The sequence below is a fragment of the Lemur catta genome, chromosome 9 (genome assembly GCF_020740605.2).
Source record: "Lemur catta isolate mLemCat1 chromosome 9, mLemCat1.pri, whole genome shotgun sequence".
In the NCBI taxonomy this organism is placed as follows: domain Eukaryota; kingdom Metazoa; phylum Chordata; class Mammalia; order Primates; family Lemuridae; genus Lemur; species Lemur catta.
Window position 1 is genome coordinate 65,310,211 of NC_059136.1, and position 27,480 is coordinate 65,337,690.

At 35.7% G+C, this 27,480-nt stretch overlaps 1 protein-coding gene across 5 annotated transcripts in view; it reads right to left on the bottom strand.

Annotated features, from left to right (window-relative positions):
- The window catches only part of SLC26A7 (solute carrier family 26 member 7), a 133,068-nt gene that overhangs the window by 23,296 nt on the left and 82,292 nt on the right, over positions 1-27,480 (bottom strand). For 3 of the 5 annotated variants that reach the window (XM_045561826.1, XM_045561830.1, XM_045561828.1), the window contains 8 exons: positions 23,961-24,113; positions 20,473-20,555; positions 18,140-18,287; positions 16,321-16,434; positions 9,190-9,267; positions 8,100-8,195; positions 3,332-3,438; positions 2,017-2,083 (listed from right to left, as the gene is read on the bottom strand). In XM_045561826.1, the coding sequence (XP_045417782.1) occupies positions 2,017-2,083; positions 3,332-3,438; positions 8,100-8,195; positions 9,190-9,267; positions 16,321-16,434; positions 18,140-18,287; positions 20,473-20,555; positions 23,961-24,113 (846 nt within the window). Of the gene's footprint in view, positions 1-687; positions 1,195-2,016; positions 2,084-3,331; positions 3,439-8,099; positions 8,196-9,189; positions 9,268-16,320; positions 16,435-18,139; positions 18,288-20,472; positions 20,556-23,960; positions 24,114-27,480 lie in introns of those variants that run through there. The other 2 variants (XM_045561829.1, XM_045561827.1) reach the window with 2 other exon arrangements.

Sequence of the window (27,480 nt, forward strand, 5' to 3'; positions counted from 1 at the left end):
ACTCACTAATCATACCACATGATTGTGCCAATATGTTATTTTAAGATAATATGAAAAATATACATATTTGTTAAAGAACAGAGATTCAAATTGTTCCAGATAAATTCTTGCCCAGGCATGGTGGCTCATGCCTGTAATCCTAGCACTTTGGAAGGCTGAGGTGGGAGGATCACTTGAGGCATAGAGTTTCAGACCAGCCTAGGCAACATAGTGATACCCCGTCTCTACAAAAAATTAAAAAAAAATTAGGTGAGCATGGTGGCATGTGCCTGTAGTCCTAGCTACTCTGGAGGTTGAGGCAGGAGGATCGCTTGAGCCCAGTAGTTTGAGGTTGCAGTGAGCTATGATCATGCCACTGCACTCCAACACAATGAGACCCTGCCTCAAAAAAAAAAAAAAAAAAAAAAAAGTCAATGGAGTTGAATTCACTGAAATGGGTGTTTCACATGAAGAAGGGGTGGAAGAGTGCATAAATGGAAAAAAGGAATGACAGATCATTTTGTTTAAGTTAGTTAAAAATTCCATCTAACAGTTTATATTCAAATCTTGCTCCATTTTAGTTTTTCTCTCTTATTTCTAATGCAAACCACTAAGTCACTAGTGAGGTTTAATATTTAAAAAAATTTAAATTTCCATGTAACACAGTTATTATTCAGGTCAATAATTAGACTGGAATCAATCAAGGTTGGAAGATGTGGAGAAATTTCTAGCATTTCCTAAAATTCCCCTCATTCACTTCCCTACATGTTTAGCACAAGAAGAAGGCAAAGATTAAGCAGAATTTATTAGCCGGTGATTTTTAAGACGAAAAATAGTCAAATCCAAAGTCAAATTCTGTCTCAAAGCTAAAGATCTCACACTTAATGTGTGTGAGCATGTTGTGTGATTCACAGAGGACAACAGGGGCCCAAAGAGTCAGTCTGAGACTTTGCACAAGCACTAAATTCTGATTAAAAATTTAAGGAAAGAAAAGAAAGTCAGAGTGGAAAACTTGAGCCTGGAACATCCTCAAAGTCTCTAAACTAAGATAGCTCCCTGTGGAGCCAATCTTTCCATACTTATTAAAAACACAGGCCATTCCCCTGGGTGTCACCGAAGGGCTCCTGGTGCTCCTCCCTGCTTCCTGTCTACCTGGGAATACCCCGACACTGGTCGTTCTGGGCAAGGCCAGCTCTCTCTGTTCTGACAGGAACCCTGAGATATTGAAACAAGTGCGTGAGCAAAATAAAGCAAAAAAGGTTGGCCAAACATTTACAAAGCAGATTCAAAGTGAGGGCAATTTTTTTCAATTGTCAAAAATATTTCAAGTCAACATTTTTTCCTCACTTTAAACTGTTTTGTTCATCCCTTAGAACAAGACACTAGAACTCAAAGACAATTGACCATCCTAAGCATGGGCAGGGCAAGATAATTTACATAAGTTATTTCCTTAAAAAGATGTTCACTGTGCATGAAACCAATCCCATTGGCATTCCATAATGATTGGACTTCATTGCCCTCTGCTAACAACACAATCCCATTGACTGAAGTTTTTTGTTTTGTTTTGTTTTTAAGTAATACCATGAACCAACTTTGCTTCATTCCTTTCCCTATTTCCTATCTTCCTCCATCACTTAATTCAGAATAGACTATCAGTTTGGTTTGATTACTTTATGCAACTTAGTAATGGAAAAGAAGTTTCCAAATGCCTGTGGGCCATGATTCTACTGTGGGCCATGATTCTACTGTGAACTAATGTGGGCCATGATTCCACCGTGAACTGTAGCTCTATGAACTATAATATGGCCTTATCTGAATGCTAAATCCAAAGAGATTTTCTTTTGTTCTATTGATTTGTTGCATGTACACTGCCACATGTGTGGTGGTCACATATATGCCATTGGAACTTCATACTAATTAAAAAGAGAATTATCATGTTTTCAACTGTCATAATTTATCTTATTTTTATGATATCTTAAAACTCTCTCACCCACAAAAATTAATAATTGCACGACAGAAAAAGGAAAATACACTCACACTGTCTGTTTCTGTCTTCACTTTAAATTCCATTTCTTTCATGTTTTTTATATGTAAAGTCTTTGCCCTAAAATAAAGGCAGATAGAAAATAAAACAAGTCACTTCCTAATCACTGCATTAACAATGAAGAAACAAAAAGGATAAGTCATTGTATCTTAACAATTAGAATGTGTATAAAATGGTTTAGATCCTAGAGCCCATTTCTTTCTGAGACACTGGTAAACCTAAATATCTCTGGGATACTCAGGAATAGAGGGTAACAGCTGAGGCATCTAAGTAGAGATTAATCAACATAATTTTCTTCATTTAGGTACCCAGAGCCCCATATCTCCAAGCTATAAGAGGTGGATTGGTAAAGAAAAATTATAAAAGAGAAAAAGCCAGAGAGTTTGTGGTATTTGATAAAATCTTATCTGGGAAAAGGAAGGAAGAAAGAATCAATGGCAAGATAGGACCACATAATAATGAATCTGCATTTATAGACTCTACAAAGATAAAATCTATGGAGATAAAATTTAACATTTATCAGAATATATTATTTCACAAATAATTTCAAGGGAAGGACGAGAAGTGAGTAGAAGTATTGTGAGATGAACACTGGGGAAGCAGAAAAAAGATTTTAAATTCTTTTGAAATTGTTTATAGATGTTGAATAAAAAGACAAAAAGAGAGAGTGTGTTCCTCAATAAGTTATCTCAAAAATTTTATGGATGTAAATATAAATTAATGTATCTTCTGAAAAGTAGAGTTTTCTGAAGTTATTTGATTTTCCAAATGATGACATTGCTATATATTTTGTGTCTCATTGGATACTATATCTCTTTACTTAATTAAAAAATATTCCCTCTCTGATGCGGTATATGTGGCTAAAGGGGTTATTTATTTTAATATATTGTATATATTCTATTTTATAATGTTGATAAGAAACAATAAATGGGACTTAATTAAATTAAAAAGCTTCTGCACAGCAAAAGAAATAATCAACAGAGTGAATACACAACCTACAGAATGGGAGAAAATATTTACAAACTATACACATACAACAAAGGACTGATATCCAGAATCTACAAAGAACTCAAACAAATTAGCAAGAAAAAAAAAATCAAACAACCCCTATTTCTCTTTTTGCAGACAAGCATTGTTAAATATCATCTGGAGATAAAATATTTTCTTATCTGTTTGTCTCTAATTCTCCAATAGCAAGTAAAACATGAGGTTGCAGTACTATAAGTTACTCAGAAATAAAAGTAACTGGAAACACCATATACTTTACTACTGTGTCAGAATAAACAGAGCATTTAAATGAGATCTCACCTTGGGAAGCGTCCTATCACAATAGCTATGGTACAGACAACGCCAAACAGCAGTCCCACGTTGGCAGCAAAGCATATTGTAAATATGTATGTACTGACCCATATGCCCTGAAAGAGAAACAGGAAACAGAGGATGTAGGTCCTTTGGAACGCTTACATTTGTGTCATGATTTGCTAAGTGCCTCACAATCTTATTTTACGACATTCCTGTGACCAAACCTCTCAGCAAGAATATATTATTTAAGAAGTGGTAAACAGAAGCCCAGGAATACAGAAACAAATCCTGGCTCCATCAGACTCTCAGCAGCAGAGGTGGGGAAAGGTTCATTCTTTTATTTCCAGATACTGCCAACACCTATTTCAATCCCCAACAAACACTATATTTAAGATCTGTAAATAGCTGGTTGATGTGTATGGTTCAAAAACATGCCATAATTTCCCACTGCTTTCTCATTTAATGTAATAATATTACAAGCAATTGTTTGCAGATTTCTGGTCATTTCCAACAATGTTCTGTTTTCTAGGATTTCTATAAAAATAACTAATGTAGTTTATTATTATGTAAGGCTCTCAAAGCCTAATGGTAAAATGACTAAATCAAACAACACTTCCAATGCCACTTTTAGATCAATCACTATGAAGATCATTACAATTTTATTTGCAAGGGGCTATTCATTGTGAAAGCTAAAAACTCAGGGCCAATTTAGTTCTTGGGAACATTTCAAAAGATTATAAGAAACTCTAATGCTCTTTTAGTTAGAATTCCAAAGTTATTGCAGTTTTGTTCATTATTTAAAATTACAATTTGCAATAAGATATTGTATTATAGTTGATATTTCTAAGCTTAGAGCTGCAAAAAAAGTCTTTAAAAGCAAAATAATTTTTGAAATCCAGAAGGTTATACTTTCTAAGCACAAAATCCTACATTTATCAAATAGTACACTAACACAATTTTCAAACCCTCTTTTTTTCCATGAAATAACCTGCATCCCTTTGTCTATGAATGCAATTCTAAAATGATTTATTTCTGTACAAATACCTGTATTATCACTTTAAAATATCTTCAAAAGCATAACTCAATTCCATACACAAATGAAAAAGCTAGAAACTTCTCTATAATCTGAAAATAGCATAAAATATTGGGGGGTGGAGTGCAGAGATTTTTTTTTTAAGACAAGTTTAAAGCAAATGTTTCTAACGGCTTTTTTTTTTTTTGGTCAAAACACTTTTCCTTTGTCTGTATTATTTATCTACATTGAGCTTGAGTGATTCTTAATAATGGGCTGTTTTGAAAAGCTAAGCCCTTGAAAGCAAATGAAGGGATTTTTTTTTCTGTAAATTTCCTTTTGTGTAGGAGAAATAAACATTCTGAAGTAAAAGAGAAAATATATTTTAAATAATTCTCATGTTAAGATCCATCACCCACAGATGTAATGCTAAGTTTGTACTTATTATGAGATCATTCCCAGCCTGTCATCTCATAGGTTAGGACACTGAGGTGTTTTTCCTTTATTCAGATGAATAGACAATCATTTGAGCCTTCTGTTTGTGCACAGTGTGTTTTTCCTTCCCAACATATTACACTGTACTTAATAATATACAAAATAAGGCTGCAAGTTTTTGATCAATACTTCAACTTCCCATGATGACTCTGAGTCTTACTCAGCCCTAAATGCTGACTAGACCTGGCTGAGTGTGCCAGAATAAGACCTCACCACAAGCTCTATAAGCCTAATGCCTCCTGGCCAGCCTCCATGATTCAATATGGCACAGGGAACTAAGGATCCTGGTCCCTGCCACTTAAAAAAACACAGAGCCTGGAGGCCAGGATTCATCAGAGCAACCAAAAGTTTTGATACCATATGGTTCTATTTTTAAAGCACATTTACTCTCCCACAACACCATCTATTATAAGTTGTGCTTTCATAATGCTTAGTTATTTCCTGGGGCTACAGTTATAGCTTTGAAAAAATATCAAATGGAAATTAATAACATAGATCAGTAAATAGTTCCACTGGTTAGAATAAGTCCTAACAGTATTCTGCAACAATTCTTGTTAAAGACCCAAATGCTGGTTGTCACAGTCATCAGGAATCAGTTAGCTCTAAGGCCCCTGTGTTTTTTTTTTTTCATTTCTATTTGCTCCTTTCCCTATTTGGCACTCACAACCCCTAAACAAAAACTAACCCCAAAGTTGACCTTAAGTAGGGAACAGAAAAATCTTTTCTCCCTATAGAAAATGCATCAGCATAAGCATAGTGTAACTCCAACAGAATGAGACCCTGTCTCAAAAAATAAATAAATAAATAAATAAATAAATACATGTCAATGGAGTTGAATTCACTGAGTGGGAAGAGATCTCCCAAATCAGAATTGGGTGTTTCACATGAAGAAGGGGTGGAAGAGTGCATAAATGGAAAAAAGGAATGACAGATCATTTTGTTTAAGTTAGTTAAAAATTCCATCTAACAGTTTATATTCAAATCTTGCTCCATTTTAGTTTTTCTCTCTTATTTCTAATGCAAACCACTAAGTCACTAGTGAGGTTTAATATTTAAAAAAATTAAAATTTCCATGTAACACAATTATTATTCAGGTCAGTAATTAGATTGGAATCAATATATAAAAAGTCCTGAGGGAAACCATTTTAGACTCAGCCAAAAACATACCTGTGGTGTAAAAAGAAAACAAGTAGATATTTTCACCACAAAATAGCTCAAAGAATATAAAACACATTAGCCCTTCTTGGAAAACTACTTGATCATGACATACAGAAAACAAAGAGATGAAATACATAAGTCAGGAATGAGAATCTATATATTTTAAAAAGACTAAAGGTAACTATCAAAAGCTTTTAAGTAACAGAATCTTCTATATTCTATAATTCAATGAATGATGCCATCTTTCTCCAATGATGTTTCTAACTAGAAACTTGGAAGTCACTCTAGACTGATCCACATTATATAGTGAACTGGTGGTGAGAACTAACTAATCCAACCTCTTTAATATTTTTTCAATCTATTCTCTCCTCTTGAACTTCACGGTCTCAGTCTTGATCTAGGCCTTCCTCATTTGTTTGCCTGAACTGCTAAAGCAGTGCTCCAATTGCTGTATACTCCATCAGTTTGGTCCATCGTTTTCAAACTACTCAAGTGACCTTCTAGTGCATAAATGTTATCCCACTTTCACCTTTCAGTGATGCTTTGTTGCCTTCAGAGTCAAGGCTAATCTTCTTTGGAAGACATGAGCAGATTTTGCCAATCCAACACATTCTTAACTCATCCAACCTCATCTTTTACTACTCCCATCCTCACACTATGTGTTCTACCCATGATGAACATCTTGACTTTTCAGAGCCAGACATACTCATACTCATCTCTGTATCTTTGTATACATGGTTCTCTTTCTCTCTTCCCCAGGAAAGATCCATTCACTTTTCAATTCTCAGCTTAGAAATCACTTCCTGGAACACTTTCCTGACATCTTCTCTCCCCTTGCAATAAAATGTGCTCCCTCCTACCTGATTAATGAGTTCCTTAGAAATACCTTTATCATAGGGTTATCAAGTAGCCCATTGAATAAGTTTGCATCTCCTCATTTCTTTGTTTCCATGAGCTATCTCACATTTATCACCGTAAAAAAATCATAGCTAATTTTAGCCTCTTGGCCTGTCTACCAAATACTACTGTTCCTTCAAGTCTCAGTTCATATCTTATTAATAGCTCTTCTCTGAGAGTCTTTCATATTAACCAGTCCAAATTAAATGTCCCTGCCTCTATTTTTCCCCAGGACTAAGCTTGTACTTTTACTCTCAGGACCTGTTGTATCATGGCTTGCATAATAAGTTAGTGTTTCTGCATCTGCGTCCTGTAAAAATGATAATTTCGTGGAGAGGATGAGTAGTTCTTTATTCATCTCTATATCCCTCATGAAACCCAGCATTGTCCTTTGGTAGCAGCTTAGTAATATTAAGCCCCAGGAGGAATATTACCAAAGTAAGCACGAGGGTAAGTAATACTCCAAAGTCTCTCAGAGAAAAAGATCTGAAGGACAGGGAACACATAGGTCATTACATTTCAATAAGGTGAATGTCATACTAGGGCTAAACAAAGGGTACTTGTGAAATACTTTACCCATATTGGAGAAGGAAAGAATTTTGGGTGCTCTTGCATAGACAGGTTTCTCTAGAGTAAGTGTGTTAAATATTTATGTTAGTAGAAATGACACTTTATTATTGTTCCATATAATTTAACCTATTCTCTGCAACGCTCCTTTCAATGTAAACCATTTAAAAGATAACTCATGAAACTTTGTATTTAGAATGAATGGAGTCATCATTAAGAGGTTCATCTTATATTCATGTAGCATACATTCTTAGTGATTAGTGCTGGTTTTTCATACATAACATAAATTGTCATATGTCTATTAGCGGATACTTCCTTGAGTCTTACTTCCAGAATTAACTCATCATATAAATTGAGTATCCCAAATCTACTCAAATTAGTTAGCATTTCTTTAAAACTTCTGAAACTACATATCCATCAAAATTTGGCTAAATTTCATTTCTGTTTCTTATCAAGACAATTTATATTTTAATGTTTTTATTAAGGTTTTGGAAAAATCAATAGTAGTTTTTAAAGTGTACAAGTCTCAAATGGCTAAATCTATTTTCTAACTAAAATCTATTTTTCTAACTATAAGTATTAAAGCTTATTTGGTAATGTGTGCTTAAGCCAAAAAGGAATATTTTAGGTCAAATTTCTACTTACCCAATCAATTTTGTCCACATTCCAATATTTTTTTAAATCTCGGAACTGTATTAGCATTCCCTTCAGTCCCACAACAATAACGCTTGCAAGAACACACTGGAAATAAAAATAAGTTGATGAAGAAGCAAGATAAAGATTTCAATTTAAATTTAAAAGGACCAAGGTATTTTTATTTCTTTGTTTTTAGTAGAGAAAAGCAATCACCAATTACAAGACTAAAATAATATTTATTTTTGTTTAGAACTAACCTATTCTTGTACTTTAGGAATACAATTCTAGGAATTCACAAGATAAAACTTATACAATTCTAAAAAACAAGAAAGAAAAGGAAAAAATGGAAAAGAAGTGAGTTATCAAGGTGTCATAAGGCTGAATGCCCCCTTAACTATCATCATTCATTGTCATCTGTTTGAATGTGTTGCAAAAAATTAAATATTTATATCAGATATTTCTTTATAATTGCATAATTCAATATCGGTTATCTGGTTTCACCTGAAGATATTTCTAACTCTCTTGAAAAGTGAGCTTGATTATTTCAAGATCCTCCCATGGATGATTTATTCTTTTCTACACAAATGAAGAATTAGAACCACAAAGGACGGAAACCGACTCTCTTAAGCCTGGAATCTCATTTGCGTCACTTTGGTGCCCCAGGCTTATGAAGGGCAAGGTGAACCACTGAGACTAATGTTCTGAGCCACTTTGTGCAAAGGATGTATCAAGGGTGGGAAGATGTATTATGTTCCCTACTTCCTTGCCCAGCACACAGTCAAAGTTCTGGTAAAATTCTTCCAAAATCTACTCCTTATAACATAGTATGCACAGTTCCACCCCCCACATAAGTACAGAATGCATCTAGTTGCACAATGCCATCTTTATATGAGAGCAAGAAGCAGAAAACAGCCATGGTATTCTAGTCCTCCCTCATCAAATGTGGTAGCTTTCCACCCCTCGTCCATTTAACTTTTACTTATGTATCACGATTTTCAGATTTAGGATTATCAAAGTTACACTTCCAAGAAATTTTATATACAGTGATTCTCATGAAAAGTTAAGTTAAAAAGAAGATAGTGAAAAAGCACTACTGTACCATGGGCAGCCAGTAAAGCAAAGGTCCTAGTGCATAGATGACTATAAGGACGAAAAGGCAAGATATTAGACAAGCCACCTGTAAAATACAAGACAGACAAAAAAAGAAAGCCTTGAACTCTTTATTATTCCAAAGTTATGGGGGTGGGGGAGATAATTCTTAGTTCCTCTTGATTAGAAGAAGCAAAATGTTGGCACATAACTGTTAAATTGCATAGACTGTCATTATCTATATTTTGCAGCTGAGGGAAGCCAAATGTGACAGCTGACAAACTGGTGCAATCAAATTAAGTCAGTGATGAGAGAAAAGCAATTCCACACAAAGAAATAGGACACCATCAACTTTTATCACACATCACAGTGATGGCTTTTTTGTTTAATAGTGAAAGTGGCATTTCAATTAAAAGTTCTTTAGCCTGTTGTTGTTTAGCCTGACTCCCCTCTTTATTTTGTAGGAGGTTGTTTGGGTAATAACTGAATATGCAGCTTAGGATTTTTTTGTGCTGATGATAAATTTCCATCAAAGCATTTACACTCTTCTTTGGAGTTCTTAGTAAGGGCTGCAGTTATGCAGTGGTGGTAGGGGATATGGGAGCAGTCTCTGGCATTGGAATAGACTTAATTTTACTAATCCTGAAAAGTCCTTAGTATCATATTCTACCCCACTCAGCCTGCTGACAAAAGGCAATTCAAAACACCTGACTCCTACAGCTATGTCCCACTTGATAGAGAACCTGATTTCATATAAGCAAATGGTCATGCCTTAATGAAAACATTTAGCCAAACTGTCATCCTAACAAGAGAGAAGATGCCTGTCACAGGACCACAATGATGACTAGAACATCATTATGGCAATATCAAAGGGAATTTGGACCCATTAAAATGGCTTAAATTAAAAATAAATATATAAACAATCAATATCGAGGGTCTGCAAGGACTCAGAGCAACTGGAGTTCGCAGGCAGTGTTGGTGGGATTGCAACATGGTACAGCCACTTTGAAACCAGTTTGGCAGTTTCTTAGGGAGATGCATATACTCACCGTATGGCCCAGGTCTGCCTGAGGGGAATGAAAACATATGCCCTCCTGAAAACACATATGTAAATACTTATAGCAGCTTTATTGATTAAACACCAAAATCTGTAAATAACTGAAATATTCACCAATTGGTGAATAAATTGTGGCGCATCCATAAAATAAAATGCTACTCAGCAATAAAAAAGAATATGGATAAAACTCAAAACCATTAAGCTAATGAAAGAAACTAGACACAAAAGGCTGTATACTATAAGATTCTATATCTATGACATTCTGAAAAAACAGATAAATTATAGGATGCCAGGGGCTGGAGAGAAGAGGCCAGGGGAGAAGAGAACTGATGACAAAGGGACATGAGAAAACTTTTAGGGGGTGACAAAAATATTCTATATCTTGATTGTGCTTATGGTTATAAAACAATATACATTTCCAAATAAAGTGAACTTCACACCTTAAAAGGGTAAATTTTACTATATCTAAACTATACTTCCATAAACCTGATTTTTTTAAAGAAGAAATTGGGGAACGGATCTGCACTAGTTGCTTTCGTGCATGTGTGCACACCCAGAGTCAAGTCCAGCATCACACCTGCCCTGAACCTGGTGCCACTAAAACGTGTATGTGTGGGGAGAGGGAGAGTGGGAATAACTATAACCATTCAGCTAAGCAAGCAGTCATTCAAAGGGACATAAGAACAGGCCTTTCCTTGTTGGCAGAGGCTGAGAATGTCTGTTCGCCCTTCCATTTTTTGTGGAACTCTTTGTCAACACACCCCAGCATACAGAGGGAAAAATAATTCTTACATAGGAAACAAATCATTAGGGAACTGATGATTGCCCATAAAAGAAGTTATAGTACACCAAGTAGTCACTGTACTCCCATATTTAGGAGTAAATGGTGATTTTATAAGATAAGAATTTTTTAAACAATAAAACAGTAATGCCTGTCATTCCAGTAGACTGCAAACAGCTGGGTGTCAGAATGTAATCACAGGATCCATCCAGAGAGCCCAGTATGTGACCCAGTAAATCCATGTTTATAAGGAAAGAAAAAAAATACCAGCTGCTAAGGTTTATTTCAAGACAAAAAGACAATGGCATGCACCCTTTTTGTGGGACTCTTCACTCATACCCTTACAATGTACCTGAAGCCAAAACCCTAAGTGTAAGGAGCTGAAATGAACTTTGGACAGATGGAGTCTAAACTTCTTGGAAGGATCTGAGGTACAAAAAGGCAAAGCGACTTGCCCAAGGTCCTAGAGCTTGAGAGTCAGAAGGCATGCAGGCAACGTGGAATATGTGCCGGATTGGGATCCATGAAAGCCACATATATTTTAAGGCTCCTAGATAAATTACAGTACACTATAGCTGTTGTAGAAATCACAACAAGACTAATTCTAGTATTTAAAAACAGTAAGCCACAACTATATTTGCGCTTTTCTCTAAATAATATTTAATTTCTCTTTTATTTACACAATGCTTTGTATGTATCAAGAAGAGTTCACTTACTGAACTATAATTTCAGTCTTGTAATCAGAGTATATCAAGAATTAACTGGATCTCATTTGGCAAAGGGTGACAAACTATGGATGAAAAGGAGTATCTATTTACTTTAGATGGTAAGTCCATATAATGAAAGAGACCATATAAGCAAACAGCTTATGTTAGCTCCCTTAATGCACTTGCCCCATCATTGCTGATGCCCTAGGTCAAAGGAGAAGTACAGCTAACTGCACAAGAGAAGTGCATCTAACCGCACAAGAAAGCCTTACCAGTTCTGCCCAGTGTATCTACTCCCAAGTCATGGAAATTAATAATATAATAGTGTCTGCCTCAAAGCTCTCAAAATACTGAAATTCATTCTCTCCATAAATAAGAGGCCCAGATGCTGAAGTCCGGATTTGTAAAAAATCTTTGAGCTCATGCAATCCAAGCCATCATCCATAATTGGCCGGCTCAGAAATTTCAAAAAGAGCTTAAATTAAGATCAGATATTTGCAGCATTACACAATAGACTTCTCTAACTTCAGGTTTCTGTAATAACCCACTTGAGCTTTATTTCCAAGGATCTTCATATTTGTTACTTTCCATAGGAGGTAATATTTTCTTGCATTTCTCTGATCCACTTAGAGAAAATTTTAAGCAAGTTACAACTAGAACAAGAGAGATAATCTTCTTCCTCCTTTTTAATCTCAGAAAACAAAACTGAAGTAGCTCCTTCTTAGTGAGTTTCAGGTTAGTTTAAGTTGTAATTAGTAAAGAAAACTGTTCAGATACTTAATTATCCACAGCGTAAACACTGTCTAGAATTTTACTCTTGAGCTCTTTCCACGTCAAACTAAGTGTACAAAGATAATTTTTTGTCTTAAAATCACTGCTTATATTTAAGAATTAATTCCACATAAAAGATAATGAAAGAATCTATATTTTCTTCTTGTTACATTCCCAAATATTATATATGTTGTGCATGTTACTTATAACAGTGCAGGCATTAGAGTTATCCAAACTATACATTGGTTGAGATGTCAGTTGTTTCCACCCTAAGTAGTTGTCAAAGAATGCAGACTAGTGTGCAAGCTCACTACACACACAGCGTTGTAGAAAGTAGTGAAATGATGAAAGAGGTGGGACAAGGCAGAAAAGAGAAAAAAAGAGAGAGGATATTGGGTAACCAAGGCTAGGTTAAGAAGGCTTTTAAGAAAATTAAAGCAATGAGCCAAATTTTGAAAGAATAACGGAATATAGTTTGGCAAATTAGAACCTGGGGACAATCTCAATGTTGCGGAAAAACATGCCAGCTGTTGTTTTCAGTTGTGGCTGAGCCGCATCTGCAGCAGACGCGGTCTCTTATCCCTCGTGGTTACGCCTCCTGAACTCCCTGAAGAACATCAGTGCATCTCCTCTGCTGGAAGTGAACAGAAGCAGGCAGGAGTAGAGCCGGGGGACACGAGCTCCCTCCCATGCAACATTCTTCAGAGAGAAGGCGGGAAGGAAGAAACACAACATTTATTCGTGCTGTTTATCTAAGCAGCATTACTTGTCTGAGCACGTGACTGGAGAGCTGAGAGTGAGCGGGGAGCAGGCCAAGAGGCAGGCGGAGCCCGGTGGGCAAGAGACAGGGCTGAACCCTAAGCCCTGTACAAAGCCTTTCATGGGCCTTAAGCAAAAGTAACATGACCATATTTGCATTTTTAAAAGATGACTTTCCACAGAAATACTGTAATACAGAAATATTGATAATGTTTCTGAATAAAACTCAGTTGGTAAATTCATTAACAAATGGAAGGTGATTATCACTGGTCCTTTGATTGGTTGTCATTAGTCTAAAAGGGGAAGAGCTGTGATGTCTTCTAGGTTAATTTACTGGGTGTAAACTGAGTCCCTAAGAGAGACCGAGGTATTTAAGGGATTGTTTTGTGAAGTCACGTCACGTCACATAGAAAACCACTTTCACAAATTGCCTATTTAGAACAAAACTTTTAAGACTTGGCTTGCCTGGTACTTTCTTCAAATCATGTCAGTTATCAGCGATACCCACATAAACTTAACAGTTGCAGTGTTAAAGGTCTGAAATGACTGCCATGGGAAAGCGTCCTCATTGTGGGTCTGCACATCAAATCAGATTCTTTCCCTGTGCAGTTTAATGGGAATAGCTGAAAAACTTACAGCCCATCTCGACAAGCAGAGCAGCATGAAAATATTCTGCTACGGAGCTTTGTTTCCCTGAACTAGTGTTTTGTTAGATTTCTTTCCATTCTCTTGAAGTCTGAAGAATAGAAAGAATATCATGCAGAAATTTAAAAAAAAAACTCTGTTAAATAAAAAGCACTTAGAAAAGCTCTGTTGTTCTAATCATTCAAACCTGTGGCCTCCAGAACAGCGAAAAGAAGGAACACCCCTCCAACCCAACCCCATTAAACAGATTTATGCTCAAGTCAAATGAAAAAAAAATCCCATATTCAAAAATCAGTACAAGCTTTCTCAGAGTATTGTGTCTTTTAGACATTAAATGTTGAAAGTTATAAAGATTAATCAGATGGTTTCATTATTACTAAAATAAGAATTTAAAAAACAACTGCTTTTAAGTGCCTAAGGAAACCCCAGATATAGAACACATTCAAGGTGGAAACATCTCAGGGATTCTACAATAACATTTTTTTTCCATGTGACAAATGAAGATGTTGACTTGCTTAAGAATCCTGCAGCTAACTGGAGGGCAAACTTGGACTAGAAAATTGTCTTGCTGAATCCCAACCAAACCAGCACATTTTAATATTAAATGTTTTAAAGAAAAGATTCTGGAAATATTATTTTAAAAATATTTAATAATAAATCAATGAAAATTGTTAACATTTAAAGAGCATTTATCTGGTGTTCAAGCATTGTGCTAAATAAGCATGTACTAATTCCTTTAATCCTTATAATATTTCTACTTTAACAGCCAAGTCCACTTAAGTTAGAGAGGTTAAGTTAATTGAGTTACTTGTGCAAAGTCACCCAACCACAAGTGATAGAGCCAGGGAACCAGCCAGGCTCTGAAACCACACCCTTAGCCACTCATTATGTTTATCAAATCTGACCATGAAGAGAGAAACCTAATATATTCACCCTGGTGAGAAACCAGGTGGAAACTACTACAGAATACTAGAATTGTATAGATAAAAAGAGTCCTCAGAGTAAGGGATGACATTTAAGTACACTACATGTTAAATGTTCAAATTTAGATCACAGACACTTGAGAGTATAGTTTACAAAAATGTTTTTATGCCGTTACACGTGATAAACCTACACTTGAAATCACTAGCTGTGTAAAATCAACCAAATTACTTGTGTCTCCTAATAAGGTTAAATGAAGATTTCACTTCTTATCCTCAACAGTTGTGGCAATTATTTGTCAAATTATAATACATTCAGAATTTGTTGTTGCTTCCCCTCTGCTCTAAGGTATGTTGATATTAATTTTATGAATTAGTTTTATATTGTATTTTAATATGTGTTGACCATTTTTCTCTTGCCACTTGCCCCCCAAGGTCAAGAACCACATACTTTTGAAAATTTATTTTGCTACCACTTAAAAAAAGTATTTAATATAGGGTAGACTCTTACTAAATGTTTGAATTGCCACATACAGTTTTAATAAATTCTCATTTAATCCCTATTTTAAACATAGATTATTTTAATAATAGTTAGTTGTTAATGTAAAGTTCTTATATTAATCTATGCATGAATTTTCTTGTATGGAACAGTGGCTAAGAGTACAAGATCTGGAGTAAATCTATTTGGGTTCAAATCCCAGCTATGCCATTTACTAGCTCTGTGACCTGGCTAAGTTGCTTTAACCCTGTTTTCCTCAACTTCTAGACTTTCTCATGTAGAAACTGAGGGTAATAATTATATCTCTTTCATAGGGTTGCCTAAAGGATTAAATAATTTCATTTATATAAAAAGTATGGTACTCAATGCCTGGCACACAACTCAATATTTCTCCACTGACATCATCACCATCATCATCATCAACAGCAACATCTTCACTATCATCATCATCATCTTATCAGTACCCAGGATAATGCCTGGTATATCACAGGCTCTCAATACATGTCAAATTGATTTGCATTCCTAAAAAAACATAATAATTGTTTCTTTAACCCAAAATATGTGCAGAAATCTTCCTACAGATTTAAACAATTATATATCTCTATGTATAGGAGTTTCAGTGTCAAGGATTTATTTTGCATATAATCGATTTTATTTTATTTAAAGGAAATGAATAAAAATGGAAAAAAATGTTGACTAGATTAGCTAAAAGAACAAAAAAAATCAGAGCTACCAGTAGAGGGAGCTTTGGTTCCAAAGATTGCTAACAATAAAGCTGCCATTCGCGCAGAATTTTTTAGTTTGTTCATTGAATCCTCAGCTTCTGGAAGGGTCATTCATAGGAAAGAGAAAAGAAAGGGAGACTTCCTTGAAACTACTTGGCAAAATTTCAAGAAGTGAAAACATTTTCAGGACTTTAAAGAGAAGCTCCTTCTTCCCACTCCCCAAGCATAGCAGTGAGGGCCCCGCGGTCCCTCTGTCCCTGCGGAGCAAGTCAGTTACCTGCGTCTTTGCTCCTGTGCTGTAGAGGCCGGCGGTCCTCCCCATGGCAGCAGCACTTGGGATGCAGAAGAAAAATGAAGGAATCACATTACTGAGGCCATGGGCCAAAAATTCCTGCAAGATTCATAATAGGAGAATATATGATTTCTTAATCCCTCAACTTTTAGAGACCACAGCTACCATTTGTCAAATAATTAGGCTTGTTTATATTCAGTTTCTATTCTCCCCACCAGTTGATATTTAACAATTATAATAAAAATAGCTAATACTCACTGAGTGCTTACAATGAGCCAGAAACTGTTCTAAGCACCTTATTTATTTAATCCTCAGAACAACCTTACATGGAAATACTGTTTATTTAAGCTCTCTGTTGTCAGTTTCTCCTCCATCTTGTAAGTCATTAAAATCAGGCTTTTATTCCCACCACTCAACCAATGGCCTCCACAATGTTAAGTAGAGCAGTTCGTTCTTACCTGACTCGACCTAATAGAGGCATTTGACACCATTGCTCAGCTCTTCCTCCTTAAAGGCTCCTTCACTTGGCTTCTAGGACCTCACACCCCACTCCACCCCCAGTTTCTTCCTACCTCCCTGGCCACCACCTCTCAATTTTCTTTGTGGTTCCTTCTCACCTAACCAATTGCAAATATTGGATCACTTCTCTTCTCTATCTACATCTTAACTACCCAAATACCCATTAACAACTCCCAAATTTGTGCCTCCAGCTTGAAAAACTCCTCTGAACTTCAGACTATATAGCCAACCTGCTACTCAGCATCTCCCTTTGGGTGGCTAACAGGTATGTCAAACTTACTAAACTAGGCTATCGCTCACCAACACCCCAACCTGGTTCTCCCACAGTCTTCTCCAATTCAAGTTCCAATTGCTTAGGCCAAAAGCTTTAGAGTTATTCCTGACCTTCCCCCCATCCCCTTTTCCCAGATGGCATCCACACCCGATCCAGAATCCATCCACTTATCTCCTCCATCACTACATCCTGGTCCAAGTCATCAAATCTCACCTGAACTATGGCAAAAGCCTCCTAACCACTTTCTTGCTGTTGGTAGTGAGCACTGACAAATACCCCTGCCTTCTTAGGACTGTGTTTTTGGTGAGGGAATGCTGGCAATAAACAAGATAAATATGGAGAGTAAAGCAGAGGAGGGCCTGAGAGAATCCGGCGTTTAAAATTTTTTATTACCAAAGAAGACCCCCTAAGAAAGGAGCACTCGAATAAAGAAGCTAAGCAGATACCTAGTGGAATCAAATTCCTGACAAAGGGAACAGCAAGTGCAAATGTCCTGAGACAGAAGTATGACTAGTGGGTTCAAGGACAAGCAAAGTGGTGTGGCTAGAACAGAGTATAAAAGGGATACGAAACCAGACAGGAAAAGGGACAGTGGGCTGTCACGTAGAGCCCTGTAAGCCATGATAAAGAAGTTTTTGAGGAGTCTGATGGGAAGCCACTGGACGGTTTCACATGGAGGAAATATATGATCTGTTTTGTACACCACTGTACCTAGACCAGTGCCTAGAACATAGGGTTCAATACACATCTGGGGAATGAAGAAATCTACGTTTTTACAGATGAGAAAACTGGGACATGGAGAGGATTCAGGTCACATTGTATCAGAGTGAGATTTGTACACAGGCAGTTTGGCATCGTATCCACCACACTGCAGCTTCCCTGCAGACCAGCACAGATTGCAGGGCCCCCACAAGGCTTGTTTTTCATCAGTTCAACATTTTCAGGATCTGGGTGGGAGTACACAGTACAATGATACTACAGGAGTAGAGAGGGACTGGGGGCATACTCCACCTGGTTGTCATCAACTGAATATTTGAATTTTTTGGCAGATCCTTGAGCAAGAGCCAGTGAGGCCGCATAGCCTACAAGTGCCACTCCAAAAGCCTCAGTGATTACCGCAGAGAGGATGTTCATACGGGGAGCTCTAGGTGGAGGAATTCTGCAAAAAGACAGACCACATTGAAGTCATCAACCTTTGTGTAATTTTTGTAACAACTTGCAATGAATTCAACTGTGCTAATGACTGTGAAGTTCACATAGAATAAGTGAAATGCTCATGAGAAAACCAAGCAGCCTTGCCCTTAGAAGCCCTTTGTTTTCAACATTATTTAGCAGAAAAGCAAAATTGCAAGGAACACCACAGGGACAGCTGCATGCATCCAACTGGCATTTACACCCAGGGAATTCAGATTACACCACAGAAACTCTGACTCAACAAAAATTTCCTGTATCTGAACAAAAGCAAATCTGGAGTGTTCTTTCATTCGAACCTTTCCAAATGTTTATTTGGCTGGCGTTAGAGACTGTATTTCCTCCCTTGAATACTACATTGCTGTATGCAAACACTAGTTTACTGTGAGCTACGATTCTTTATCTAATCTCTAAATTTGCCAGTGAGTTCATTATCTTAATTACGTTTTTAACTCAATCCTTTCACGGTACACTTAACTCTGCCTTATATATGTTAAGAAAAATATGTATAAAGGTTCCATCTGCCCTCTGTTGCAAAATAGAGGACCACAGTTAGCTATTTCTCCATTTCAAAGAACTGTTTAAAATATTTCTCTCACATAATGCCAGCCATTGTCTAATTGTCTTTTGAAACCACTTGAGCCAAATTATCATTATTTATTTATCCCTGATGATTCTTTGGGAAACTTACCAAAAAAAAAATATACGTATATATATATATATCCCCCTTGGGTAAAAGTAGAAGAAAATGGGATGAGAATTTATGTTGATTTAATACCTAGTATGTAAGTAGAATGCTCTGCCCTTTCATATTAGCTGTTTCATTTAATTCTTGCAACAACCCCAAACTAACTAAGCACCGTTATACCCACTGTATGGAGGAAGAAACCTTTTGGGAAAGGTTAGTTAACTTATCTAAAGTCATGAGGGGAATGGCAGGGCTGGGATTCAATTTCAGCTCCATCTCTTGTCAAAGCCATGCTCTTTTTATAATTCCTTTAAAAGGATGAGTCTAGAAAATTCTCTTAAAATAAAAGAGAATTAGAGGGGATGGAGGAGAGGCAGGGCATTTTTTACCCACTTACTAAAGTTTAGCCCCAAGACAAATTGGTTTGTATCATTACAGGCCATAAGATAGATGCTATGTACAGTTGCTACCATTTCAAAGTATAAGAACTTTTATTTCATGAAAATTGAGTATGCTTAATTATTCATAACAACAAACGACCTAGAAAGAAACAATAAACTGACTTTCAAAGGTGCAAAAGCAGATACTCCTTGAGAAAATTGAAGCTGATTCAAATAATCACCATTAGCCCGTATCTACATAGTTTAAAGACAGAGGATTTTTTTTTAATTCCCTTTTTGATCCCTAAGGATTTTTCTACTGTTCCTCCATTTTCATTTAGTTAGAAACCAAAATTTGGGACTGGAAGATAAAAATTTAGAGGGCCCAACAATTGTAACTTTGCCCTAAATTTATAAATATTGGTGTAAACACAGCCCATTAAAAGGGAATAAGGTACCCTCCTTCTTGCCTAACATGCCTTCATTTTCTTTCAGCCTATATTTGGAACAACGTTTTGCCCTTTGAAGATGAACACTTTCTCTTTTGTTAAACTTTTGCTTAGTGTTCAAAGGCAAAGTAGGGAAGCACGCCTCCTTCCCACTTCCACCCTCTCTTGCTATTATCCACTACCCAGGCCTATGGGTTTGCTATTTCAAATGATGCTTGTCTACCTTTATTATGATTTAAGTGGAATAAAAATAGTCATAAAAATGTGTGGTAGGAACAGGAATAAGGCAAACTGAATCCCAGAGCACAATTCTAATTTGCAAAGTCAATGTCCTCCACTTCTTTTTAAATAATAGCTTTGTAACTATTTTCCAAATCTTTTACCTGAAGCAATACTGTATAAAACAATTACCAACTTCTTTAGTAACAGGTGAATAGTCAAGGAAGTTACTCTTTCTCCATACATGAAGTATTTGTTTCTATCATTTTATAATAGAAATTTATTAGAATTTTGTCCTATACAGGGACAAAAAGAAATGAAATCTATACCCTCCCACCCCCAGTCCCTTTCTCCATCAAAAACAAACAAACAAACAAACAAACAAACAAAGAATATTAACAATAAAGACTACATTACCCTCTTGGAATATGACCAACTACTTCTAATCCATATGTGTTTTCCATATTGGTACAATAACAAGCAAATGATGCAGCAATAATCTGTGTGGTTCCATTTGAAAAAAGAAAAAAATATTACTGGCATCTCAAAAACCTTAAAACCACTTTTTAAAAGTAAACATTGTTCTTGTGTCCCATAATTGCCAAGGGTAACGTAGCAGTTGCATAGATTTTAAAAATTAATAAAATATTAAAAATCAAAAAGTACCTTTGAGTTTGGAGAGCCCTTAATTTACAGTGTCAAAATTAGATGATATTCCAGTATACGGCTTTTCTAATATCCTACCTTGTGTCAACCCAATTATGTCTAATTTTGAAGGAAAGGAAAATACAGAATATATGTATGGGGTGTGTGTGCATGTCTGTGTGTGTGAAGACAACATAACCCAACCTAGATACTTGTCTGTTATGACATGAAGGGATGCTTTATAAAGACAGTACATTTTCCCTCCATGACAGCATCCACTCAAGAGTTTGAGATATTGCATCAATATTCCTACTCTGTTAGTAATCAATGATGATTTACAGACTGCTTGAAATTTTTTGAATTTTGAGCTTTTACTATTTCTTGAAGTAAAACATGCTATTTCATAGCCTGTCGGGCTCAGTGCTTCCAAAATGACCACTGTGAAGACCTCAATACCCCATTCTTCTGTTATTGACATATGCTAAGCAGCGTCTCGTGTTCCCTAACTATACCAATAATCATCTTTAAAATGCATGTCAGAACCCAGTTCACACTCTGTTTTACCAGCCATTCCACCATAATGTTTTCCATCCGTTTTCATTCTTCTGATAATTTTAATAGATACTGGAAATTTCACATGGCTATGGTATTAGTTTGAAATGGTTTATCTTGTTAAAAGAGACACACCGATTATCTACTTAAGTACAAATTTACCATGTGCATGGGCAGAAAAAAACATAACAAATTCACAATAGCAAAATAAGGAATATCTAACAATTAATGCCCAATAATATAAATTTGTAGAGTTTTTTTTCTATCTGTGTTTCTCTGTTCTCTGTGATGATATTTAACTGAATTTGCAGAGGTTTTTAAAACATCAAATGGGCATAATAAGAAAAGCACCATTGAGGATTTTAAAAAAGAGAAAAAGCAACAAAACTATACAGGTTATACTGTTAAATGTTATAAATATTGTGATGTAATAGCAGTTATCGTCTGAAGAAGTTAGTAGTAGTTAAAGATTCAGGCTATTAGGTTAGAATCAGAAGTATTAGCATATTTAAAAATTCCCAAACTAATTCATAAATTTTAACTGCTCATAATCCTCATGAGACATCTATACCGGGTCAGAAAATGTTGTGAGCAGTAAAGAAAATATACCATAGCTACTCCTTATTGAAAATGGAAGAATACATGATGTTTAATAGCATATAGGCAAAATTAAGTGACCTAAGTCACTGAATTAGTCTTTCAGACAGTGTCTTACTTCCTTACTGAATTTTTTAACATAATTAAACTTCCTTATCTATCAAGTTATTGGACTTTCTTCAATATTATTTCGATATTATATACATGCAGAAAGCCAGCACTGCCCTGAGATGTGGGAAAGAGGGGATCCCACCCCTGGTGGCCCAGTGCTTTAGAGGGTTCTACTCTGGCCCTCCCCTCATTGTAGCCTTTCCTATAAGAAGGGAGCTTTGTGGGAGTAGGGGGGATATGCCCATCTCAAACATGTATCCCTCTTTTTGAACCACACTCTAGATACTCAGGAATCTATAATATCATTTCCTGCCCAGATGGTCCCATGCCTGCTTGCAGAGCATCTTCTCTAGCTAGGTCCATCCTCTCAGGGTGACTTGAGGAAGGCGATGCAAGGGACAGTTCTGGTGGTGTGGAGTGGGAATGTGTTTGGAGTTTGGCCACTGGGGCAGGGGTATCCACACATACACATGTGAATCCTGCTGTGGGTGGGATAGAGCTGGAGGGGGAAGAGAAGGAGCAGGCAAAGAGGCTGGCTGTCCCCACATGGTCCCATTCTGGCAGAACCCAAAGGACTACAAGAATTCTCTGTTCTGATCTGGATTTCAAGGTCATCACTAAGGTACATTAGTGAAGATAGGAAAACAAAACCTGTTGCATTTAACATATTGATCTGTGGGCTTGCATTGATACGTTTGCCTTAGGTCTTACAAATGTTAGGGCCAACATCATATAAGGAATATCTTTTACTTTTTTGTATAAGAGTAATTCTTACTAGTTTCACAGAGAATAAGCAACTGTTTCATTACTATCTCAAGGGACTTCCTCTCTAAGGTTATTTTCAATTTTTGGTTTTGTGAAACTTATGCAATATAGCATCCAAGATATAATAAATATTTCTTTAATATCAACAGGACTTTGAAATATGATGATATGTTTTATAGTGGTTGCTGTGAAAACTAATAATCATAGTACTCTGTATTTTTATAGCATATTTGAAATACACACACATATACATATCATATAGATCACATGTTATATATAACTCAACAAACCACATGTTATATATAACTCAACAAATCCTGGCTGTGGAAAGAGGGCTTCCATCTTAGTTGTATAGAAACAAGTCATATCTTTCAGAAACAGTTTCCAATGGACTAGCCTTAAAAATGTACATAAACCTACACTATTTCAGCAGCATAAAGGAATATTTCAATAAATGAAATTATTTAGATACCATTTGTAGTATACACGTACAACCCAAAGGTCATTAAAAACTTCAAGCCAATTAATGATAAGTAAGTTAGTAGACCGTGGTTATGTTAACATTTAATCTTCAACTTAATACTTTGTTTACTTAAGAGTTTCCATTAGAACTTCTTACAAATTTCAAAGTGTATTTTTTAATGCCGTAAGTCTTAGGAGCAAAGAATAATGTATTGTTTTTCCAGATACAACAAAATAACATTTTAGAGAACCAGCCCTGGCCAGTGAAAATCATAAGCATCCTTTCAATAAAGCAAAATTAGGTCAGTAAAAAAAGTATCAACAAACCTACCAATCGTTAATGGACATTTGTCAATTACTAATATTTCTGTGCACACAAAACAGGTGCTAGATCAAATGTAATACCACAAGAGGGTGTGGTATTACATTTTATTGCTTTACAGAAGATCAAGCCAGAGATCTTTTGCATCTCACCTTTGGAAATATCTCCTTATTTAAGAACTTAGGCATATGTTCCCTTATTTATATAAAAAATTATAAGCATATAAGAAATGCTGTATAAATTAAAAACATGTGTGCCTCCTTTTTTAAATTACTGACTCAGAATGTTTCCTGTTCTTACATTAATATATAGCCATGCAAATTAGCCCTAGTTTAATAAGAGACAGGAGTAGCTGTGGGTGACTATAGACAATATAGGAAGCATCTGCAGATGACCCCAACAGTTGGCAAGCTTTGTATGGCAGAAAGCTAAATGTTGATTTCATACTTACCAAAACTAAATCGACGGGAAGAACAATTTTAATTTTCCTTTTAAACTGTTCATTCAGCTCTTTAACAAGAACAAGGACCACGATGCTCAGCAAGGATAAGAGCAATGCTTCCAGTCGGACAGACTTGATGTTTTCAAAGACATAAGCATAAATCTGTAGTAATGGGCAAAATACAAACAAAATTCAGGGTCACCCACAATATACCAACATGAACATCTGACCCCAAATAAACTCAGTGAGGTTTTGTAAAAATATCTTAATGGCTGGGGGTGAAAAGGTAGAGGTGGAAGGGTTGTCAGTGCTGATGTAGAACAAAGTTATGTATTCATTTGCATGTACAAAATTGCCACGCCCTCGATTCTTCCATCAGATTCAGGATTTGCAACTTCCTATGTAAGAATACTACTAAATGGATGACCATTCTGGCTCCTTCCTGACACGTCAATAGGTAGAGATGCTATAACTCATTAGTTATACGCAGTTTCATCATTAAGAGCAGTGAGGGGACCATAGGCTCTGCACCTTTGGACCCCACCACTCTTCCTCAAACCCCACCAGCAAACACCCACACATACAAGTCGCACACAAAGGACTTAAGAGCTGGTACTTAACTGACAACAGATATTTGGCTTAATGTAGAATATTACCACATTCTCAGTCATTCAACATTTATTTATTTGTTTATTGCCATGTACTTTATGCCAAATGCTATGCCCTGCGCTAGGTCTACGATGGTGAACCATTTAGATACAGCTTCGTATTCACAGAGCTCTCGGTCTAGTGCAAGAATTCCTAATTAAAGCAATAAATGAGTGCAGTACACTGATACGGACATGAAAGGGGCACCTGAAGTATATGACTTAGAGGTATCAGCGGTCAGGGGGGCACTTTCCAAAGAAAGTAAGTGGGAATTGGCCAGGTTAGGGATGGTGGGGGAGGTGAAGAGAAGGAATCTGGGGGAAAATGTTCTGCCTAAAGAGCACATTTGTAAGACTTAGAACATAGAATGTGTGGAGAGGAATGTATGACTTCCTGAAAAATATAGTCAAGAAACCAAAACAATTATTTGTCTTTAAAATTAGCAAGTCTCTCTGAAATTATGCCAACATCAAAGAATTTGCTTGAAACTAGGAAGAAGGTATAATTCACTAATATTGGATACTTAATCTTGGTAACTTGGGATAATCTGACTTGGCATAGAAAGTAAGGTAAATATAAGAGCAATGTCAAGGAAAAGAATAATATTCAAGCCCCTTCTAAAATCGAATGCCTATGTTTATTCAACTAAGGCCAATAACATTTTGCTCAATAACTTAGAATCTTGTTAATAATTATACAAGTATGCGATCCACTAGCATAAAAAAGATAGGGTGAGATTTTAAAGAACCCTAAAGTGAGCGCTAAAGGGGAATGATAATAACTAGCCTAAATCCAACCCTTATTGCAGGAACATTTGATGTAAAGAAACCCAACTGGGATTTTGTATGGAAAATTAACGTAATGATTCTCAAATTCATATAGAATACTAAATGTGCTAAATATATAAAAAATTTTGAAAGAGAAGAATAATTATAGGTTTATTCCACCAAATATAAATATGCATGTAGAATAAGTTAAAACATAATACTAGTATTGAAATAGATAAGAAAAATTTTAAAACAATGAAAACCCAGAAGCACATAACAATTGCATCATGGGAAAAATTATCCAATGTACCATATGTGAACAAAAATGAAGCAAATAAAATAAATTCTAGATTTTAAAAAGAGTTAAATATAAAACCTGAAGTCAAAGAAAATGAAGACATTATTTTAAAATTAGGCAGAAGGCATAAATAGACAATTAATAACAGAAATATAAATGTTCAATAAACATGAACAAAGAGCTCAACCATATTAGTAATCAAAGAAACGTAAATTCAGACAATACAAAAGCATTTTCTTCTTTTAGCAAATTATTCATGATTTTTAAATGATAATTAGTCATTTAAATAGTGAATTTTGGGGGCAGAAATAGGAACTATTTTACATGCCCTTGTGAGTATAAATTGGTACAATTTTTGGTGATCAGATGAAACACCAAAACCTTTGAAGGTGATGGATATGTTAACTAGCTTGATTGTAGTGATCATTTCAAAATGCATACATGTATCAAAACATTACATTGTGTACCTTGAATATACACAATTTTTGTCAATTGTATTTAAATAAAGCTGAAAAAATAAAATAAGGTAAAATAATAAAAACCTTTGAAATGTTCTATTCTTTGCCTCAGCAGTTCTACTTCAAGACATTAAGCTATAAACATAATTAGCCTCATGTGAAAAGACCTGTTACAAAGATATGCACTGAAGCATTTTTTAAAATAGCACAAAATAAATTGAAACCATTTAAATAGTAAAACAAAAGCAAACTGGCTGAATTCACTAGGTCACATGTATGCATATAATAGTCTACATCCATTAAACACATTATTTTAGACAAAACATATACTTATTGACATGGAAAGCCCTTTCTGTTATGACACTAACTGGGAAAAGCAAATTTCAAATAAATATGTGTAATTTGATATTGCTATCAGCTGAATTGCCCCCCTCCCCAAATTCATATGTTGAAGTCCTAACCCCTAGTACTTCAGAAAGTGACTATATTTGGAGAAGGGCTTTTAATGGGGTAAGAAGGTAAAATGAGATTATATAAATGGGCTCTAATCCAATAGGACTGGTGTCCTTACAAGAAAAGTTTAGAAGACAGACATGCACCATGCACAAAGGAAAAACCACATGAGGACACAGCAAGAAGGCTGCCCTCTGCAAGCCAGAGAGAAGCCTCAGAAGAAACCAAAACTGTCAACACCTTAATTATGTACTTCCAGCCTCAAGAACTGTGAGAAATAAATTTCTGTCGTTTAAGCCACCCAGTCTGTAGTATTTGTTATGATAATCCTAGCAAACTAATACAGACTTTTTTTATGAAATAAAAATTCATAGTTTAAATATCTGTGGATATATCTGGAATGTTAATAGCTCTGCATAAGACATTTGCATTTATATTATCTTTTATGTTCTCTTATGAAGATATATCATTTAGATCATTTTAATGGTTTCAAATAGGCCTTGAATGCTTATCTTCAGTATGTTTCTTAACTTTCCCTTCTCTTGGACATGCTGAATCTGGTTTTTATAGCTTCATTTTTATTTTCCATAGCAGATTTCTCAAGTCTAGTTTCAGGAAATAAAGACTAGTTTTTATTTCAGCACACTGGTTATTCTTATAGCAGCCCAACTTGTTGGTGTTCTTTGTCCTCTCTATTTAGCATATCAAATATAATTTGACCACAGGCAAAAATATTGGGTCAAAATATATTGTAGACTATGGGTCAAAAGAACTTATATAGACTTAGCATCTCTTAGAATTCTGCTTAGTTGGTAGCCTCATCAGGAATGTACCTGGTGGTAAAATGTACCTGGTGGTAAAGGAAGTGTATCCGGCTACCTGGAGCTGGATTCTGTGTGTTGAAT